The sequence below is a fragment of the Vipera berus genome (genome assembly GCF_964194415.1).
Source record: "Vipera berus genome assembly, chromosome: 5".
Classification (NCBI taxonomy): domain Eukaryota; kingdom Metazoa; phylum Chordata; class Lepidosauria; order Squamata; family Viperidae; genus Vipera; species Vipera berus.
Window position 1 is genome coordinate 33,594,737 of NC_138207.1, and position 20,991 is coordinate 33,615,727.

Below are 20,991 nucleotides of genomic sequence, written 5' to 3' on the forward strand. Positions count from 1 at the left end.
GCCTAAAAATTAACTACTAAAAACCCTGCAAATTTGGACTCCTTACTTTAAATATTTGCATATTCAGTTCTGGGATATCTGGTTTAAAGAGGACCATCCACATTCATATTTTTTTAATGCAGTGACTCACAGCTACAAGAAAAGCAAAAGTCTCATTAACATAACAGCTGTCTTAATGTGGCTTTAACCCTGTGACATTTTACATGCCTTATGTTTTTTTTTTGGTTCCCTTGAGACACATTGTGTCTCACACTCACTCCGGTGATATCTAGTCTAGCAAATTTTCTACTGTGTAGAACATATGGACTTTCCCCTTAAAACAGCACAAAGGGGGGAACAACCCCAATCAATCAATGGTTAAAGTATCAGAGGAGGTGAACTTTTGGGAATTAAAAGAAGAGCTGAGAATTTAAGTGCCACTTTGCACTATTGAAATAGAAAACTCCAGAGACTCTATCTTCCCAACCACCATACCTCCAAGGTCTCTCTGTATGCTTAAAGGCACATTTCTATTTAAATCTTGGTGCTTCTGTAGTCACATAAATACTTCAATTCATACTTGAGAAAATTCTTAAGTTGCAGCCAGAAAAAGTTATCTGCTAGTAAAGAGTGGTTCAAAAAGGACTGCATTTGCTGAATGGCTATTATTTGAACTATATTCAGATTTACATTAGTGATGGCAAATATATAAACCAAGGGAATACAGGTAAGACAGAGGCAGTAAGAAAGTATGTACATAAAGTTATAATGATAGATATATTAATCTGTTATGAGATTTGGAATTGTTAAAAAAAGCAATAAAAGTTCTGGATAAAATGAATTGCTGAATAAATAAATGGACCCAAATGCTGTTGAACAAGGATTTTTTTTTTGGAATATTTTTTTGGGGGGGAAAAATCACACACTTCAACCAATCTCTTGTCCCAAAAATATATCAGGGTAAATTAATGCAGCAAGATTATTGGGGTAGCTCTTTGTAAAAAATATTGTCTGCAAATATTACTCCTTGAAAACTTTAACAACGATTGGCTGTCAAATGTCAATACAAAACACCAGGTGACTCATAAAGTAGTCCTCAACTTATGATCTCTTCACAACCTGTTTTTCTTGTTACCTTCTGGGAGGAGGCTCCGTGGTATCCAAAGCAGAACATCCAGATTCAGCCACAGTTTTGTCTCATACAGTATTAACCTAGTGAACACTAAATCTTCCTCTTTCCACTATGTATTCAAGATGGACAGTGATTAATATTTATGTTATTTATATGTACGGGTGTAGGTTTATATATATGTTGTTGATAGCATGTTTAAATGTGTTATGTATGTGTACACTTTTGAAAGCAAGCAACAAAATTTCATTTTTCATGTGTGCCATTGTGCCCACAGTAAAAAATGAAAATAAATGATATCTATCTATTATAGTTTGGATTGGAACTTCTGTTGCTAAGGCATAGTAAATAAATAACTTGTGCACAATTTTATGACTTATTTTGCTTTGTCATTAAGCAAATCACTATTGTTAAGCAAATCACTGCTGTTGTTAGGCAAACTACATAGTTATTAAGCACATCTGGGTTCCTGCTTTGATTTTGCTTGTCAGAACCCCCTAGAAAGGTTGCAAACAATGATCATATGAATCAGGGAGAGCTGCAATATTCTAAATGTAAGGACTGATCATAAGTGATGTTTTTCAGTATCACTGTAACTGTTAACTACAGTGTAACATTATAACAAAAATGACTACTTTTATTAAACAATATTCAATGTTAAATAATATTCTTGGATATCAGATCTGGAAAATATTTGACACTAAAATTTACAGGGAAGTATTTTGAGAGTTTATGGTGCAAAATGTTTTTGGGTTTGGCATAACATTTCCAGGATTAACATTTAGTGATGACCATTTAATATTTGTTACAACTCATCACTGTGTTAGAAAGCATTCTGTATTTTTCTATGCAAATTTTCTCATATCAAAACTATGTTATCTTTAATCAATTTTGGTGCTTTGCTTTTTGGATGTTTAAGTTCAAGTCACACAATGGAAATTTAAGCTTCCGATCTTAACTATATTTCACATAATAAAGACTCATGAACACAATTAAGCAATGTCTTTTATAGTTTAGGGCAGTGTTTCTCAACCTCAGCAACTTTAAGAGGTGTGGACTTCAACTCCCAGAATTCCACAACCAGCAGGATCAAATAAATGTTTTTCTTAACAATGAATTGCAATGGGCTGTAGTAAAATTCCCTGTGAAAAATAGTACAGGCATTTCAATGGTTTTGGATGTATCAGTCCAATATATTCAGCTTTGGAATGAAACAGACTAGATGACCTTGCAGTTGATTTCCAACTCAATTTCCCAATATTTACATTTTTCCTTTGTTATCATTTTTCTCTGAAGTAGTTTATAACTGGACAAGGCAAGATCTTATTCCCTTGATGCTGGCTGGGTATCTTTTCAAAGCTGTGGTTCTTCCCCCAGGCTTAACTTTGTGAAATTGGCCGTGACATTTCAACTGCCTTATCCTAAACAGAGAATTACCAATGTGCTTTTAAGGGAACAAGATCTCTCATTCAAATAGGCAAAATGTTTGAAAAGAGAATTTATCAAGACAATAGAGGATAGTTTCCTCTAAACAGAGCCTGAGCTTTACAAGGATGAATGCCAAATACGTACCAAATCAAAAGACTAGTGCATTGATAGAGACACATCTAATTTAAGCCAGAAAATGTGCCTCCCTCTTTGCTGTAATACTGTATATTTGAAGTATTTATTTAATTTTAGGCTGCTTCAGTGGCCATGAAAGAAATGACAAGGAGGGGGAGCTAAAGATTGGAAGTAATGGAAATTAAAGGCTGGAAGGAAATGAACAAAAAAGACAAGGAAAAAACGATGGAATTTTGGATAACAGGAAAAACAAAATTAGGAAGTTTGCCACTGCAATAGTATCACAAAGGTAGCACAAAAATATACACAGACATAAACACACACCAATACACACAATATGGCAAGTGTCCCATCATCTCCTTTGTCATTATGTTGCAGAGACAACCCCATGTCTCTCCCCCCCCCTGGTGTGTGTGTGTGTGTGTGTGTGTGTCTTCCCCAGCCTGGTGCCCTCCAACTATGATGTTCTTATTCTCAGATCATCCCAGTTATCATGCTTTTGATTGACAATGTCTTTTTAGAAAATTATAGGAGAATGAATATTTCTAAAGTACTGAAATATATAAGGAATTGTGATCTAGATATGGACAAGGATGTGTTTCAGAGGAAGTCTTGTCTCTTTCCAATGTTGTTGTGCTGTAGTTATGCTTATTTTCATTAGCAATGGATCTCCCATCTTCATATTGGTCCAAGTAACTTTTCAGAACAATTATGAACTGGAGGGTATGCCTTTGTAGGCTGAAAGATGGGGTGGAGGAATGAATAGAAAGAAATGTGTTTCAGCCCCTATGTTCACTGATGGCTCATTTTCATATACTTGGAAGGAAACACAGCAGCACTTTCTTTGTTGTGGAGAATAAGCACATCACCCCAATCATGAAATGATTGGTTCTTGAGAAAAAAGGTAGTGACAAGAGAGTGGCAAATGGTATGTCAGTAAAGGGTGCTATCTTGAATTGGTAAGATTCAATTTCTTATTAGTAAATGGAATAATAGTGATGCACAGTCTTGCATTTTATATCAATGGTAGAAATATCTTGAGGCAGTACTGCAAATGTGACAAATCATGGTCTTAACTCATAACCTGGATATTTTGTTATCTACTGCAATAGCACAATTGGGGATAAATATTAATAGGGAAAAAGTGAAGCATTACCCGAAATCACTAAAATTGGTCAATGTAAACACACTAAGGAAATATGTCTTTTTATTTTAAGAAAAGGCAAGTTTTCTTAATGAGAAAATGTAATAAAAAGTGGCAATTAATTAAAAATAATTACTGTTATTAGGATAATGAAAATAGTAAAATAAATAGAATAATTGAATACTATTGACAGGAAATTAAAATAATAATTACAACTGTTGACAGGTAAATTAAAATAATTACAACTAGAATAAAATGTCCAGTTAAATAGAAGAATCTTCACAGTGCAAAGAATAAGCATGAAAAGAACTTCAATGGAGTGTTTTTAACATTGAATACAATCACAAATTAGGCTTTTTCACACACCACAACTAACTTAAACAGGTCCACTTCAGGATAAGGCTATCGTTATAAAATATTAGGATAAATATCTAGAATAGATGCAGCTTAGATATGGGATAAATGGCATCTTGAAACCAAATATCTGTGGAGATTTCAGTCATCCAGGTCATAGCTTTCTCAAAGGTGGTTTTTCAAAAGGCAACTGGATTGTTTTTTTCTTGAGGAAAAAGAACGGATGAACAGAATGAACGACCAGAACCGATGAAGCTTCTTGGATGAGAAGGAAATCTTCTCTTTCTCCTTCTCCTTGTCCTCCTCTTCCTCCTCCTCTTCCTGTTGGAAAAAGTTCAGTTGCCTTTTGAAAAAGCAACTTTGAAACCAAGGCAAATAAGACAAATAAGGTTTTATGGATACTAACTAGCTTTTGAGGAAAAGCTGATATATTTTAATAATTAGTATAATTGGGCATACTCTATTCATTTAGCTTCTGTATGTACAGTGACCCTTAATCCTGAATTAGTTAAAACTTTCCTAAGTCTTTTAGTTAATCTAATCCAATGCAAGTAAGTCATATATCAAGACAGTCTGACAAATGCTGAATGTATTTCAAAATGATTTAAGCTATTTTCAACTATTTCTAGGTTTGGTTCAGTAATCGTCGAGCCAGATGGAGGAAGCAAGCTGGAGCCAATCAATTGATGGCTTTCAATCACTTGATTCCAGGAGGCTTCCCACCCTCTGCCATGCCAACTCTGCCAACTTATCAGTTGTCAGAATCTTCCTATCAGCCTACTTCTATTCCACAAGGTAGACTTGAAAAATTATTTTGAACTATACTTTGACATATTACTTAGTCCTCTGTGGTTCTGAATCTCTGAAAAAACATTATAATTACATGTCCATAAATGTTTACACTGGTTTCAGTGGATCAGTGTTAACCTGGAAGGTGAAATCTGGAAATCAGTTTCAGATGTTTATCCTTTCCAATTGGAGAACTTCTAGATGTGTGGCTAGGGATGAAAACTATTATATTTCCATATGTTTGGAGAGTTATGAATTGTAGCTTGATCAGGTTCATCACCCATTCTGGTCCATCTCTGAAGGTAACTGTTTTATAATGGTAAATGCTATGTTTGATGCTGGCTCCAAGAATAAATTCTGACAAAAGTTGGATATAGTACTTGAGCAGACAAAAGCCAGATCGGAATTTGAAGAGTCCTGAAACCTTATTAAACAACCATGTGCTTTATTATAGAAAACTTAAAATCAGTTGTTGTCATGGATTCTGTTGTTTAAACAAGGAATTCTGAATTATAGCTGAGAAAACTCAAGAGTTTTGAATCCATTGTTAGAATCTCCTAGTAGTTTCATTAAACATGAGTACTTACAGTTAATAGTTTACTGATGCAGTCCTAGAGTTACTTGGAATCATATGAAAGTGATCAATCTGAGAGTTTCCTAAATTAATGACATCCTTTCCAAAGTTTGATGATTTATATTTCTTTATAATATATTAATTATCTCAATAGTTCAATAAGTTTCTTTCAAAATTTCAGTGTACACTCCTAATGCTTTTGTCATTTGTCCCATGTTTTGGACTCCCTTCCCTGTATCCTTCTTCCTATTTCTCTTTCCCTTGCATCACTTATCTATTTTTAAAAACTAAGGTTTTCCTGACTCAAGACATGTATAAGGAAGTGAAGCACAAAGGGGAAGGAGGACATGTGAGAAACAAAAGTATGACTCCAATCTCCAAAACCTGCTCTTCCATTAGTCCAAGTGATCCTGAGAATAAGCTTGGCTTAGTTTGAGCAAGCTAAACCAAACAGAATAGGTTGTATAATGGCTTTACACATGATGTGTACTCAACACTGAATGGTTTTGAATATTGGGAACTGGTCTAGTGATCTTTTCTATGATCTAGGTTTGGCTTTTGAATGGGAAAATGAGGAAATTCATACCTGTGTCCCTTTTCATTGCAGCTGTGTCAGACCCAAGCAGTACAGTTCACCGACCTCAGCCTCTTCCACCAAGCACGGTACACCAAAGCAGCCTCCCTTCAAATCCAGACAGCAGCTCTGCCTACTGCCTACCAAGCACAAGGCATGGCTTTTCCAGCTATACAGACAGCTTTGTGCCTCCTTCCGGGCCCTCAAATCCTATGAACCCTGCCATTGGCAATGGCCTTTCACCTCAGGTCAGTCCTGCTTTTTCAGACACAGGATTTGCTGTATACCCAAACTAAATTGTCTGTTCCCCAAGGCCATCATACAATGATTTGCCAAATTTAAACCATAAAGTATTCTTTATATAAGCCACATGATTTCAGTTTGCTAGTTTCCTTCCTCCTCCCTTTTCTACTGACAGAATCAAAAGTCATAGCTTATATTTAGTTTAAGGCAATGTTTCATAAAGCAATCCCAAAGCCTTTTTGCTTGTATTCGGCTGTCAAGCATGTTTGATGTTTCCATAATATATATTTTTAAAGTTGATTTTTTTCCTTTCCCTGCCTTTCCTTTTAAAAAAAAAAATCTACAGAGTCATTGATTTTCGGTCTTGATTCTTTGTCATGAAAATAATGAAAAAGATATGTACTGTTTAAATTTAACCTTAGGAGTAGGTTGCTCATTACCTCAGCTGATGAGCAATCCACATTAAGCTGAGCTATAATCAAATTATGAATACATAAATTAAGAGCATTACTGCTCTCAGGAAGCTTATAATGACTTGAAGGACATAATTGTTTTCCTAATTTGCATGAGATTTTCCTGGATGATCATGTTAATAAATTGCCTTGATAATTGAGTGGCAGAAAAGGTTGGTTAAACTTCCTTCTTCTGGCACAAGTTTTCAGCTTGACATTATTAGTTTCTGGTAAAATATTCTGCAGTTTATTCTATTAGTGTGGATTTAGCACAGGTGTTTTGGAGAAGTATCCACTGAATTTTGAGCAATGTCACAGAATTGGGGGGAGGAAGCAATCTATAATTACAATCAGGAAATCTCTTCAGGGATGTGAGAATTTTAACAGCTTTATTTTCTTTCTGCTCTTTCTCTGTGGGGTTAAAAAAACAGAAGGAAGCTTGGAATGACACAAATGAAAAGTGAAAAGACAATTATACTGAATTACACACTAATCACTGACTATCACCACTGCGTAAGCAGTAAGAGGGCATTCTAATAGGCAGAAAATGAGATTTTAATAGCACAAAGGGTGGCCAAAATAACGACTCCTATATCTTTTGCTTTTTTCATTTTCTGCAACTTGAGGTCTGCATCTCCAGAGCACACTTCCTGGTTTCTGTACCATGGTGATAACTCTGTGCAGCTGAAGAGTTCAAAGGCAATAGAGTTGAAAAGGATGAATAGCAAAGGCAATGAAATAAACATTTTTGCCTGAAGGCAAAAGTTCATAAACTATTTTTTGTAACAGTAAATGTAATTAAGTTTCAGCGATTCCTATAGCACATAGTGGAATACAAAACTGTATGGCTTTAGACCTTAGAAAAAGAAAGATAGGCTGCCATTTGAAAACAAGTTGATATATTTTTCAGTAACAGGGTTTTCAAGATTCTCAATTTCTAAGTGTAGTTTTTAACAAAGACTTGACATTATATGGTGCTGCAGTGATCCCATAATTTCTGGCATTAGAATCAACACATTGTTGATAATTAATGTATTAATGTTTTCTCTTCTAATGGAAACAAAATTATTGTGAAAGAGCAATGGAAAAGTTCAGTGATATTTGGATCAATTATAGTTAATATTCCTGATAGTCCATTAAATAAACCAATCACCTTTTGATGACTAAAGTGGGATCTGGGAGTTAGTAAAATGGAACAGTCTGGAGCTGTTTGCTTAAGAAATACAGTGTTCATACAAAAGGCATAATATTTAAGAATTTATTGCTATGAATATTGGCAAAGATTGATTGTGATGCTATTTCAGATACTGGTTGGACATTTAGTATGAGAAGGCACTATATTCAGTATAAAACAGCGGAAATCTGCTTTTGGCAGTGATATAGAGTATTAAATTTAACACCCACACAAGTGTACATAAAAACTAATGTTATGCTGCTAATGTAAGATAGAGATTCTGGAACATCAAAGTTTGAAACTTAAAACCTCCATCATTGCCCGTTATTTGTTTTCTCAGAGATTCTGAAATGTCAGCATTTTGAATCCATTTCCAGTCTGATTTCAGGTGCTACCTGAAGATAAGACATTGCTGAAATCATAGTATAGCTTATTTAAAGTTGAGGTAAAACTAGGTTTCATAGAATATTAAGTTGGAAAAAGTACTTTTGTATTTGGGTTGGGTGGGTTTTGTGTTTGTCTCAATGTGTGTATGTGTGCAGCCTCCTCCTCATTCCTCAGTTTAATCCCAAGGAGAGATGTCATGAGGCAACTCATTTACTGGGCATTAGGGTACTAATCACTAAAAGGGTGAGAACCTTGTTGAAAATGTTCTTCTTTCCCTGAAAACATTAAAAAAAATAATATGTCCAATTTCTTTGCCCTTAGTTTTAGGGGAAGAAATTTGGAGCCAGAGAATCTTCAGAGTGATGAAAAGATATGCAACATTAAAAACTGTGCCTGCAATAGCACCCTCTCTCATGTCTAATAATTAAATATTATTAAATAAAGACTACAAAGAAGTTTTCAAGCATAGAAAACTTTGAGGGTGAGGGGTAGGAGGCATCTTTTGAGAAATTGCAAAACAGATTTTGGTCCTGTACCACATTAGTATAAAGTATCTCTTAATCTATGCTGAAAAAAACAACAAGAATTTGGCTTAGTTCTAGACCTGTACATCTCAACTTCTTTCAGATTTAGAGCAAATCTGTATTTCTCATCAGCTTGACTGATTATTCTTCTGGTATCTGTTTTAGTCATTAATACCTGATGGTGGTAAGAGCTCTTCTGCCATAAATGGTTGATCTTTGTTGGAATAAAGGTTAATTGTGTCAAGGTTCCATGCGGTCTTTGCCACCTGGAGCTTTCAACATATGGAAGTATCACCCCTTGTAGGCAGTCAGTAAGGATAGGTGCTCTGGTTGAAGACATATAGAAAGCATTCAGTTGCCAAAATCAGTTACATATTTTTTTTAAAAAAAAATTCTTCCATTCTGTGATCCCAAGAACAGGACAGGACAGAGGTATATAATATATGTAATTTATATAAATTATACATTTGAATGTACCATGTATAGCATGTTGCTGAAGATTTTCAGTCATTCAGGTAGAATTGTCTGGAAGTTGAGTCATTTGTTGTTTAGAAGTTACTTGGGTAAGCAGGAAACATTTCAAACCAAAAAGAAAAACAGGTCAAGTTGCCACGACTCAAGTTTCAGACATCATGTGCAGTATGTATATAAATTGTATATTTAATGTCAGCTTTTAAAATTACATTTTCTAAGTTCATACAATAACTTTCAGACTATTGCTGTTTTTTCTGCAAATCAGTTTCTTTTGATAAACATTTGTGAAGCCTAAAGCACAGAGATAAAGCTACTACTGCTGTGAATGTAATAACACTGCTCATTTGGTATATCAGATTATTTGCTTAATACTTCTTTTTTTATTTTTTTTTAAAATGACATTTACAATTCAGTGTACAATACTGTCCATTTATTCATTTATTTATTGCTTTACTTAGGATTTCAACATTTAAGATATTGTAACATACTGTTGCAGTTTATCAGTGAACACATGTCAAGTTATTTGCTAAAAAGTATTATTGCTGTCTAAAAAGCAAAGAGTCATAGGTAGGCCACAACACATTAAACTGAATGAATGGATACCTTGTATTAAAAAAATCTTCTATGATCTAGAGGTGGCCCTCAGACCATTAAGCAAATATTTTTTTAGTTTATTACTATTGTATTTGTTTGTTTTCAGAAGACATACTGGGAAGGATTTATATCTGAGAAACCAAAATAATTAGATCAGATATATGCATTGATATATGAGAAAAAAGTGATAAGAGATATTTTAAAAATTATTTTTATGTCTGAAAAAGTCCATTTAGTATCAAAATGCCATTTTTAATAATGAGGAGTGACAATTCGTAGATGTTGCCATTTATAACATTATTTCAGGAGCTACTGAGAAATTAGGTAAAGTATAGTGAATTCTGGATTCTTTTGCAGTTTTAAACTTGTATAAAAAGTATACACTATGACATCTGTAGCAGTGCAGAATTCCCTCCTCCCATATTCTCAAGTTGGGAACAAAAGAAACAAAAAATGATGCTTTGTTTGGCTAAAGAAAGTGAAATAGACTTTACCTCTGGCATTTAGAGTGGTATTATTATTTTTCTTTAAAATTCGATATTTTGGATTGAGATCAAATTGTTGAATATTGACAGCCTGATACATGAACTTAACCGAAGCTTTTGGATATAAAATAATTCTTTGTAGCCAAAGTTACTTTAATCTAAATCTAAGAAGTTCATGTAAAGATTTACTGACTTTGCCAATTTCTCATATATCATAGTATGTCAGTTTTCTATTACTGTAATTCATCGAGGAGTTAACAAACTACAGTAAGCACAAACTTTGAGAAAAACACTGAACAACTTGAAAACAGCAGCCCTTATATTTGTTACTTGCTGTTAAATTTAATCTTATTAAAAATCCCATTTTGTTTATTTTCTCACTTCTGTACTGTTCATCTCCCCCAAAGAGGGACTCAGGAAATAGATGGAAAAAGAATCTGCATTGGGTTCCATAGAAGGCATGTGGCTGGTCCTTCATTTGTTGTGTGTGTTTAGTACACTTGAATAATACAGGTAGTCCTCAAATTGCAACTGCAATTGAGCTCAAAATTTCTGTTGCTAAGCAAGACAGTTGTTAAGTGAATTTATTCCATTTTACAACTTTCCTTGCCACAGTTGTTAAATGAATACCTTGCAGTGGTTAAGACAGTAATGCAGTTGTTAAGTGAATCTGGCTTCCCCCATTGATTTGGCTTGCCAGAAGATCACACTAGCTGGGACTCTGCAGCTGTCATAAGTATGAGTCAGTTGCCAGGCATCTGAATTTTGATCATGTGACCAAAAGGATACTGCAACAGTTGTAAGTGTGCAAAATGGTCATAAGTCACTTTCTTCAGTGACATTGTAACTTCAAACAGTCACTAAATAAATTGTTGTAAGTTGACTACCTATCTATGATTAAATAATACATGTTAATGAAGCCAAGGAGAATTATATAGTGCTTCCTGGATGTTTAAAGTGAATCACATATCTAACCTTTACAGTAAAGAAGGAAATCAAAAAGTAATTGCACAGCATACACAAAATCACTATTACATTATCACCTTTCATAAATGCCAATCTAGTTCTTTAAGTATATGGAATACCAATCCAAAATAATCTGGACGAGGGGTAGAATATATAATTAGCAGTGTAAAATAAGGGGGATAAAAAGAGTAAGACATAAGATGCAATGAAAGAGTGAATCTGAGAGATGGTGGTTTGCCTAAAATATTTTAACTTAAATAATAGTTGATTGCAACTCTAAAAACTGGATGTATTGGCACGTGTGAGTCAGTGAGATGATCTGCAGAATTTCATCTCTTTTCTGGAGAAGGGTATGTTTTGTTTTTTTACTTTAGGATAAATGGGGAAGTGGGTTTCCCTAGGGAAAAAGGGTTCACAGCAGGTATTGCCATCCATCTAAGCAGTAGTTTGAAATGTTCAGTGCAGTGATGAATGAGAGTATGTGACCCACATCTGTTTTACATTAAAATGGATCCACGCCCTGACATCCTTAGGAGCATTTTTCAAGATTCCCTGGACAGAGCTTCTGTAAATTACATGCTGCAAATGTGTCAGGGTCAGATAAGAGGGTGTCATTAACTCCACTAAAGTTTACTCATGATCCTGTCACTTCAGCTTAATAGTTTAACAGCACCAATAATTTTCTTGGTGTTGATTCATTAAAAGTTTCAATCACGATAAGGAGAGAGCGAGAAAAAAAAATAGCCCCCAAATACAGAACATGCTTGCCTCCCATCACTTACATTGTAGACATAGTTACAGAGCATATTACATGCAAGCATTCGTAAATGAATTAAAACATGTGAGGATTTTACAATGCTAATAGTATGTCAGCATTGCGGTAATTCCAGTCCTATTAAGTGACATCATATTTCACTGAAATAACAGAATTTACATCATTTGACTGTATGTCCTGTTTAATAATTTGATAGATGTTGGGGAATTCTATATTATATACTGAAAGTGGAACCCATTACGTATTTTTAAAGGATATATATGTGACTGTTTTTCATAGCAGAGTTAGTTCCCTGCTACAGCAAATATACGTAGAAAATAACATAGCAATTTTGTTGTAAATCAATATTACTGAAAGGCTCAATCTAATTAAAATTATACACCCACCATATCCTATGAGAAACTAGAGCTGGGTAAAAAGGGTGGTTTAGATCCTGAATCAAATTTGACACCTGGACGAGATGAATATATGGGAGAGAAAAAAAGATATTAAACTTTCCTGACAATGATCCAGAACTGATTTTCCATGCTTCCTTGTGGGATTTCTTTTCAATATTTTAGTCTGGCCTACTGCCTAGGATCCCTGATGTCTTCCATTTAATTCTTACCTGGGCTCTAACATATTCAGTTTTTGAAGGTCGGCCAAGTGCTGTCACCATCTCAGAGGCTTTTACATAACAGGTGATCCTCGTTTAGTGACTGCAATTGGCACTGGCAACTTGATTATTTAGTGAAACTGTCACTACGTAAAAACAAAACTGGGCTTATTTTACTTTCTTTGCTTTGCTTTAAAGACCTGCAAAGATTGTAAATGTGAGGAGTGGTTGTAAAATTGCTTTTTCATCACTGCAAGCAGTCACTAAATGAAACTATCACTAAATAAATAGTACTGTACGGTATATAAGCTCATAATATAGTTGTGCACCAGTAGTGCATATTTATTTATTAAATTTATATGCTGAGGCCTACTGCTTCTATGAAATCAGAAATTGTGCACTAATTACAAGACATCTGATATTCCATTCCCAGCACTGATTAGAGTTCAGATACATGTCCACCTCTCTAGAGTGGTCCCTCTTATCAACAGCACCTAAACTGTAAAAACTTATTCCAAAATCTGTAACTTGGGTCTTCATTATTTGAATGTATCTGCACGTTTCTGTACCATTACAACTTTACGTTTAATGTTTATTTTCAGTATTCATGTTATATTTCATTTTCATTATTTGTGATATCTTTTGATTTATTACTCTATTGTTTTATATTTTATAACTCCTTGCTAGATATTTATGTGTCAGTGGATGTAATTAATAAGCACAATAAATATATAGGTATTATCTGTGAAGAAAAATTGCTGCTGCACTGAAAATATTTCATTTTACTTTTTTGCTTCAGTTACATAAAAATTACATAAATCAAAGAGTTTGATCTTTGATTAAAGAGACACAGTTTTTCACTTTTCATCTAATTTGAGTAGAATCCAATTTAATAATACATTTGATTCAGCTGAAATTTACACAGATATGTAAACAAAAACTGAATGAAGTCTGTCAGGGAAACAAATAAACTCCATGTTAGACTGAACTTCTGAGGTTTTTTTTCCCATTTCTTTCTGAAGTTAACAGGAATGAATCCATATTCCAAACAGTTAACACATGAATAGATTTAGTTCATATTTGTTTTTGTTTTTCTTTTATAGTTGGAAGTTCAAAGAAGACTAATATTAAAATGTATGATGCATATAATATATATAAAACAATGTTGCCTTAAAAGAACTTCAAAATAATATGGTCTTTCTTCTATCAGATTTGCTAAAATAACACTTTAATATAATGAATGCAGAAGTCTGCTTTTCAACAATACAATTTTTATAAAAGGAAAACAACCACATGGGAATCATGTCAAGCTCAAATAGCCCCATGGCAAAAACAGTAGCAAATAAATGTAACAAATAAGTAAATAATGCAAATACACCTCTTCCCCATTCATATTTTTTTATAAATCTCAGTAGGTGGCAGCACTTAGATGGCCTTGACTAACCATAGAAGCTAAGCAAAGTGAACTCTTTCCTAGTTAGTACTTGGATGGGTGACTATCTCTGAAGTCTAAGACTTTTGACCAGACTAGGAAGCAAATAAATAGATACCTTAATCCCCCAACAAGGCAGTGGCAAAAAGCAGCTTCTATACTGCTGCCAGGAAAACCGCATGGATGCTTTCGCTAGGAGTCAAACTTGAGGAGACCTATTTTTGCCACTTTCACGTATTTGTAAAATAACAATAATCTAAATTGCAATGATATTTTTTTTCCAGAAAAGGCACAACCTTAGAAAAAGAATCTGTTACAGTTGAATTTATATCATTAGAAAATACAGGAACCGGAAATGTCTTTTTGTATGCTACACCGATTGGGATGGGAAAGAAGAAAGCTGCAGGTGCAATTGGAAGATACCTCATTGGGGAAGCATTGTGTGTATTATTTATCCCTTGTAGACTCCTTGGGAAAACAAACTTTTAAATGTGTCTCAGAATAAGTTCTCCATTAGTTCAAGCAGTTAGGTGAAAGCCAACAGTGCCCTTTCAGTTACTCCTTGTTCCAGTGCTATAAGGTCATGACACATATCACAAGGCAGAGTTTCTGCCTTTAGGCTACTTTCCTTATGACTTTCAAAGAGAATGGACCCAAAAATCTAATTATTGAGATGCTAATCAACTGCAGCACAAGTTTGAAAGCCTCTGAAGATATTTCTGAAACAACAATTTTGGTCCAGTTTAGTAGCGATGTCACTTTTTTTCATCCTCAAAGCTACTGCATAACACCTATACTTGATAATGATGGTTAAAAACTTAATTTAATTTAATCTGCTTGTATTTTTATTAAGTTTAAACAAGATGGAAGCAAATTTTAAAACGATAGTGAAGAATCTGGAGATGAGTAATCCCTGTTACAAATGAAATATGAATTCCAAATACTACAAAGCTTAGAACAGAAAAGAGGACCATCATAATATCTTGCTAAATTGAATGAAGTCTTGGGAAGCATAATTCTACTCTACACCACACAGATATTATGGACCAAAATACAACTCAAAGCTACTCTAAAGAAATACTGGCATACTGAAAAGCCACACAATAAAAGGCAGAACTACAGCTTTATTCAAAAATTATCTATTGAAAATGTAATTTCTGCTTGATATTTTAGTATAAAATTAGCTTTTTATAAAATTAGTTTTAGTCAGCAAAATTTGTCCTCCTAGAAATTGTGGTATATTCATTGAGCTTAAAATTGCAGAGTTATAATAACTTGCAGAATGAGATTTGAGGGGAAACTGTTGACATATTTATTTAATTGCAATTATTTGCATTCTGCCTATTTGAGCAACTGTAGCAAGTCAACAATAGTATATTAAAAATACCCATAAAATGTATAATATTTTTTAAAAATCTTGATTCCTGGATTTTTAATACAACACCCCCCTCCCCAAGCCCTGCAGAGGAAAAATATTAAAATCCTGTTCTTTTCTCTTCCAGTGCATCAACTGGGGAATTCAACTAAATCTAATTAGTGAAAGTAGTAAATGGAATTTATGAATTCAACAGCTGTTTTCCAAATTAATTTACTACAACTATTGAATATTAACAGGCTTGCAACATTTAGGATGGAATTTTACTATTGTTTGTTTTATTTTGCTTTTTAAAAAAGAGAGTAAACAGCATTTGTAGATTAGGGTTGTTTTTTTTTGAATCTTTGGACTTTGAAGTTGTATACCAGCTGCTTGCATTTATATGATGTAAGGCAAACGTTTGTATGGGGCAATTCACAAAATTCCAGTTAGTTTATAAAGGGATTTAGTAAGGCTGTAGCATTGAGTGACCTCTAGATACTTTCATTTGCAGTGAAGGATCCAACTGAAAAGTTTATCTACTCAGTGTGGTCCTAACTTCCTATCTAAGAAAAAATGCCTGAATCACTGTCTATAACATCTGCTAACTATATTTCTGTAGCTTCAGAGAAACTATGATAATGTTAGCCTTACCTCAAGATTCTTTTCCAGATAAAATCTGTCCACCCTACAGAATCTGGGTATCTATAGAGGCTGCTACAGATACCCCTAGAGACACTATGGTGATGGAAACTCAGAAAATAGTATCCTCAGTCATAACTACACATTACAAATCAAATTTACCGTTGATGACATCCACCTTTTATTCTTTAAAAAGGCAGTTGAAGATGTTCCTCTTCTACAGGGCTTTCTCTGGTGAGAGACGGTTGTGTTAAAAAGACAACACATTTTTAGAGGTTAAAAAAAGGTTCAATAATTTTATGGATGTTTTTATATTGTATTGTAGACTTGCTAGAGTGCACAATTATTTTTTCAAATTCACACATGTTTTCTGCAAAACAAGATAGCCAAAAAGTCATAGGTTTTCCTCATTAATATAAAACAAGTGTCCCATGATTTTGAAAAATTTAAGAGGTGCTGTGGTGCATGTTCAATAATATGATTATTTATTTATTTATTATTTATTAATTCAATTTGAATACCGCCCTATTCCCGAAGGACTCAGGGAGGTTTACAGGGCAAAATTTAAAAACAATACAGTATACAATTAAGTTAAAATAAAATAAAATTAAATATGGCCCCAAGAATTAAAATCTCAATTTAAAATCATTAAAACCCCTCAGTCCATATAATAATGTAATGTAATGTAATGTAATGTAATGTAATGTAATGTCATAACATAACATAACATAACATAACATAACATAACATAACATAACATAACATAACATAACATAACATAACATAACATAACATAACATAACATAACACTCTCTGTATACGCGCACACACACACACACACACACACATACATACATATGTGTGTATGTGTTTATATGTATATATACTATATACTGTGTAGTTTTGCAAAATATGTATTATGCAGGCCTTGCAGTGCACATTAGAGATTTAAAGAAAAGGATTTTCAGTTCAATGTTCAAAAGTAATAAAAATACACTACAGCTAATGACTTTTGTTGCCTAAATGTTTGGGGGGTTGTTGATTAAAACAACCAAACCAAACACATCTCTCTTTGAACCTCCACAGGGCATTTCTAGTTCTTTTGACTATCTTTGATCTTGCAACTGGTTTTAGTTTCCCTTGTAAATTTAAAGCCATAATTTCTCAATCAAGTTTAAAGAAAATTGTAGCTTAGATTTGATGCTTTCTTTTCTTTGCTGGTATTATTGTTCTTTTGCCCTGTGTGTCATTTTAAAGGATATCATTGGCAGCAGACAAGCATCTTTGCCTGCAACACAAGGTAAGAGGCAAGGATAGGAAACAAAAAAGTGGGGCCAGAATGGCTGTGCTTGCTCCTTTTTTGCTGTGTGAAAATATAAAATACCAGAAAGGTTTGTATCTGTGTTATAATATGCAGAATATTGATGTTGATCAGGACACACATTGGTTTTCACAGCTTGAGCATCTGCTACCATGTGACTGGAAAACAACATAAACTCTTTAATGGGAAAACCAGATTCCACCAGTTAAACAAATGCTACTTCTTTTTTTACAGAACAATAAAGAATAGAATAATACAATTTTAAAGTACTAACATTATGGAATATTAGTACTTTAAAAATAATCACGGTGGAAACTTCATTTGGTTACATATAAAAGATGTCATTGTGATCACACGTCAGAAAACCAAAGAAGACATTTTCTGGGATCAAATACAGAATGTTTGTATATTAGAATAAAATGCCAATTATATGTTATTGCTGATGTTTATGTGATGTGTCTATGCAGAAATCAAGTAATAGATACAAAAATAATAAAGTAATTTGTGGATTGCTTCAAATATAGTTTTTATACTACTTAACCTCACCTTCTCTCCCTTTCTTTTTTTATTGTAGGTAATGGGCCTCTTAACTAACCATGGAGGAGTCCCTCACCAACCCCAAACTGACTACGCCTTGTCACCATTAACTGGGGGCTTAGAGCCAACCACCACAGTGTCCGCAAGCTGTAGTCAAAGACTTGATCATATGAAAAGTTTAGATAGCCTGCCAACATCTCAGTCATACTGCCCACCAACATACAGCACTACTGCTTACAGTATGGATCCTGTCCCAGGCTATCAGTATGGACAATATGGACAAAGTGAGTATTAAGTCATCAACAATGTATGTGTGTTCCTGGAATCTATGTCTTTATCATAGATTCTGGGTTTTTTTTTAAACCAATCAAGAGTCTCATTCAAACAATGAACAGTCATCAACTGCAGAGCAATTAAGGTGCTGGTTTGGACTGTGAGAAACCAAATTCAAAGCTATCTTTGGCTGGGCAACGTAAATGAGTAGCAGAATTTGATTGTCTGCCCCAACTAAGTCAGTATTGTTGAGCTAAAACTGAAGGCAGGAGAAGTGTGCATACTGCCTTAAGCAGTTAGACCAAAGGTTGGAGCAATTTATGGCCAATTTATGAAAAATATTTAGTCATAAACCTGTGGGAGATTAGTTCTGGACTGACTATATTTAGAGGCTGGTCTTTTCTACTGTACATGGTGATGATCAGATAAGTATAGTTCAATCCAGCAACATCTGCAGGAAACCTGATGATGCCAAAACGATGACAACACAGTGATATAATTGTGTAAATTATGTGATTACATACTTGTGTCAAGATATCTTAACGAGTATTTATTCAAAGTGCTTGTGTGATTAGCTTCCCCTTCCTTCTTTCCCCATGGATACTCAAAGTTTAGCCTTTAATCAGAATCAGTAAAATTGTACTTATATTGGCTTGCACCACATTGGATGCAATGCCTTAATCAATCCTTTCCTAGCCTGGCCACATTCAAATACCAGTCCTAGCTAATATATTCCCAGGTAATGTTGACTATGCTAGCTGTGATGATGGAGGCTGCCATTCAGGATCTCTGTAGGAAACCTAGTTTGGGAAGGCTGCCTTGATGTATCTCTTGATGATTTGGGGGATGTTGTGTGCATTAGCAAACTACTGTATTTTCAGTGACCTTGCTGTTTCCTAACCAGCCTTCTATACTGTTTGTGGGATTAAAAATGTAATCCAGCAATGGTTTGGAGAAAGGAAGGAAAGTGATATCTTTCTCAACAAAATCTGATGGGTAGCCATATCTTGTAATAAAGGCTGTGGTATATAGCAACAAGAATTTCACCATTGTACTGAAATGTAAGTTTTGAGAGATATGAGAAACAAGGTACTTTTAAAAAATCAAATTCTGTTAAACTTGATGGGGTCATGATGCTTCTCAAACCATAAAATGCATACACACAAGTAAAAGAGATATATTTGATACACATTATCTTTATTAATGGTATATAATATTTGCTTGGAATAAAACAAATAAAATGTATTTTTTCCTGTTGTAGAGTTAGATACATTTACTGCAATGATGGTAGATTATTTCAGCAACATTTCTGCTGCATAATTATTTTCTAAAGTGATGTCAACAACATCTTGATGTTATTAATTGTTGAGACATGAAACCTGATTGCCATTAGGTAAAACAGAGGGGTTGTCCAAAATGAAATAACCACTGGCATTCCACTATTAGAAACACATGTTCTTAATGAGGTCAGCTCAAGAATCATTATAGTATATAATCCCAGATACATAGAATTTTGTCAAACTTGTCTAAGAATAAGCATATTAGTCCCTTTCCTTTGATATATCAGTATTAAATATGACAATGTCAACCTGTAGTTGACACTGCCCCTTGCTGTGGGGTTGTCATAGCATGACTTAAAAAAGCTTATTATGCTTCTTCTTTCTTTCTTTCTTTCTTTTTTTTACAGGTGCCTTTCATTATCTGAAGCCAGATATTGCATAAGTGAATGGTCCATTTCACATTAAAGTTGGTCTTGGTCCTGGTCTCATTCCAGTATTTGGAATGGAGCAATCTTCTCACACAAAATGAGGCCCAGAATGCAGAGATCGTACTAGTGATAAATGGGACTTTCTTTTCTCATCCGTGCTTTCAATATGGTGTTTGAACAGGTTGGGTAAAGCAGCTCAGAAAATAAAGACCACAAGCAGTATCACAAATAAGAGTTCAGTTCACTATGGCATTAGCTAAGAACAAATAAGAATAATAGACATTTTCACATTGCTGGGGTGAAGTAAGCATTCCATTTTTAGACTGATGAAGATCCATGGATTAACTTGGACACTGTGATCTGAATGCTGCAAAATTAGAACATTTTTTTTGAAACTTTCAGTGCCGACTTTTGACAGTGCCCAGTTTGCAAAGCATGGGCTGAAGAACCTTGTTTAACACACTGGAAAATGACCTTGAAAGGAAATGTTAAAGTCTGTAGGATGCTAGGCTAGATGTTTGGAGACTTCCACAAATAAGTTATTGGTTATCTTCTTGTTTTTGTAATCCTGTTGTTGCTAAGTGTCACATACAAAAGAACTTTTCTTCATAACAGCAAATGACATATTTTGTAACATGCAGAAAAGTTTTGCAAGATTGTTTGTGTTTGAAATTTTCCTAGTCCATGTTACCTCCTGAAAGAAACAAGCAAAAATACAGAATAACTTTAATTTCTATGACTGCTTAACAATGTGCAATATGGCGTACCTCACCAAGCTTTGGCAGCATCCAAGGCATTATATATAGAATCAAAATTATATTTTTTCCAAGTACTTTTATTTTTACAATACATATTTCACTCTTTTAGTATGTAGAGGTGTCACAATTTGCTTGGATGATCTCCATTAGATCAAAAGGGACTTTGGGGGGAAGATACTACATTTAAAATG

General features: G+C 34.1%; 1 protein-coding gene across 4 annotated transcripts in view; it reads left to right on the plus strand.

Moving 5' to 3' along the window:
- Nucleotides 1-20,443, plus strand: part of PAX3 (paired box 3) — a gene marked incomplete at both ends in the record, with an annotated part of 90,279 nt that extends 69,836 nt beyond the window's left edge. For 3 of the 4 annotated variants that reach the window (XM_081328735.1, XM_081328737.1, XM_081328736.1), the window contains 4 exons: nt 4,799-4,964; nt 6,140-6,354; nt 18,099-18,345; nt 20,022-20,443. In XM_081328735.1, coding sequence (XP_081184861.1) covers nt 4,799-4,964; nt 6,140-6,354; nt 18,099-18,345; nt 20,022-20,056 — 663 coding nt within the window. Of the gene's footprint in view, nt 1-4,798; nt 4,965-6,139; nt 6,403-18,098; nt 18,346-20,021 lie in introns of those variants that run through there. The other variant, XM_081328738.1, reaches the window with a different exon arrangement.
- Between the last annotated feature and the right edge of the window lie 548 nt (nt 20,444-20,991).